The sequence below is a fragment of the Poecile atricapillus genome, chromosome 25, assembly GCF_030490865.1.
Source record: "Poecile atricapillus isolate bPoeAtr1 chromosome 25, bPoeAtr1.hap1, whole genome shotgun sequence".
Lineage (NCBI taxonomy): Eukaryota > Metazoa > Chordata > Aves > Passeriformes > Paridae > Poecile > Poecile atricapillus.
The window spans coordinates 5,965,874-5,967,720 of NC_081273.1; the positions used below are offsets into that span (position 1 = coordinate 5,965,874).

At 50.5% G+C, this 1,847-nt stretch overlaps 1 protein-coding gene across 1 annotated transcript in view; it reads right to left on the reverse strand.

The window, feature by feature from the left end:
• Positions 1-1,028, reverse strand: part of DRD2 (dopamine receptor D2) — a 9,247-nt gene extending 8,219 nt beyond the window's left edge. Inside the window, 2 exon segments of the mRNA XM_058857189.1 lie at positions 757-1,007; positions 1,010-1,028. Coding sequence (XP_058713172.1) covers positions 757-1,007; positions 1,010-1,028 — 270 coding nt within the window.
• Positions 1,029-1,847: the final 819 nt, after the last annotated feature.

Below are 1,847 nucleotides of genomic sequence, written 5' to 3' on the forward strand. Positions count from 1 at the left end.
TGCCGCGTTAATGAGCCTGAGCAGAGGCGTGGGGCTGAACCTTCTCCAGCGCCATGAAAACAATCATTCACTCGAGTGATAATTAGCGTTGTGTCACGTCACTGCGTTGTTTTGCTTGGCATCAGGATTTAATGGGCTCACTGACGATGGCTCCTTCCCCTGCTCTCCTCTCTCTGTTGTCATTCCCTCCCCTAAGTCAGGGCCTGGAAATGAACTGGAAATTCAGGATGGTTTTGTGCTCAAGGCTGAGGTGTGAAAAATTATTTTCTCCCCTATATTGTGACACAAAAGCTGTGGATTCCACATCCTGCTTCAGAAACAAAGCCTTGATTGCTATTTTTTTCTTTGATTGCTGGATTTTAATGATCCTTGTGGGTCCCTTCCACTCCACAAATTGGATGTGGTTTCAGTGTGATACCCATGGTGGAGTTTTGAACACAAAATTGGGGTCCTTTCCCTCTTGACCCCGAATTTCTGGTGCAATTGGGCTGCCATTTAGTCCTCTGAGCAGCAGTGGGGTTTCAAGCTACCTGCTCTCACATCCATCTCCTGGGAAAAAAAATGGCAATTTCGGGAATGAAAAAGCTACAATTTCAGGAAGGGGGAAAAAAAAAAAAAAAAAAAGCAATTTCAGGAATGAAAAAAAACTGCATTTCAGGGAAGACAAAACCCCCTGCATTTAGGGCATGAGAAACACTTCAGGGAGAATTGAGGAGCTGATTTCCAAGCTGTTCAACCCCCCAGGGCAGCCCTTACCTCCAGGTAAACCACCCAGGGCATGCAGAGCGTGGCCACCAGCAGGTCAGCCACGGCCAGGCTGACGATCAGGTAGTTGGTGGTGGTCTGCAGGGCTCTCTCCCTGGACACTGCCATGCACACCAGGACGTTGCCAAAGACGATGATGAAGATGAGGATGGCGAGCAGCACGGCGTAGTAGTTGTAGTGCGGCTTCTGCGCCGCGTCCGACGCGTTCAGGGCCCTGCTCCAGTTCCTGTCCCCGTCGTACACGAGAGGTTGAGGGGATCCATGGGGGTCTGAGTGCCAGCTGCCAGCCCCACCTGGCACAGGGGTGTTGGAGAGGCCCGTGGAAATAAAAATGGAAAATAAAGTCAGGTTTCTGCTGCCTGGAGCCCTGTTCCCCCTGCCCTGGGTGAAATGTTTGGCTGGGAATGGGATGCAGAACTGAGCCAGGCGGGGGTTCCAGGAGTTGGTTTTTATTTCAGTCACCCCCCAGATTCCTGTGTAGTTACTCTGTGTTACAGGTGGGTCAGGCAGAGTGCCTGGGGGTGTTCTGTCCCCTGACTTTCCCAGCTCCTGTTAGGTGTGCACAGCTCAGGGCACAAGGGCCATCACCCACTTTGTTTATTTTGCCATGTGCTTCATGGGGCTTTGGGCTCTATTCCTTTTCTTTTTTTCCTTTTGTCTTTCCTTTTTTTTTTTTTTTTTTTTTTCCTCCAGCAGCAGAATAAATAAATTTTAAAGCCCAAGACCTGAACAGTGACAATGATGGAACTTGACAGCAGCAGCTTTGCAGTCAGGGCTGGGCTGTGCTGCCTCTGCCATTGCCCCAGCGAGGGTGACAGGTGAAGGGGGACACGGTGGGGACAGCACTGCTGCCACCCCAGCCCTCAGCAGCTCCTGCCACTGGGAACATGCTTTTCCTGGTTTTCCTTGGAAAATCGTGACACCCCCACCATTCCTGGCCAATGGCCACGTGCTGTGCACTCCTGAAGAGGCAAAATATGAAAAATGATGGGATTTCTGTGAGTTCCCTCAAACCTCTGGAAGCTTTGGTGTTTGTTTTACCCACTGTGAGTGGCTTTTGGACTTTTTCTTTCTCTCTGTGC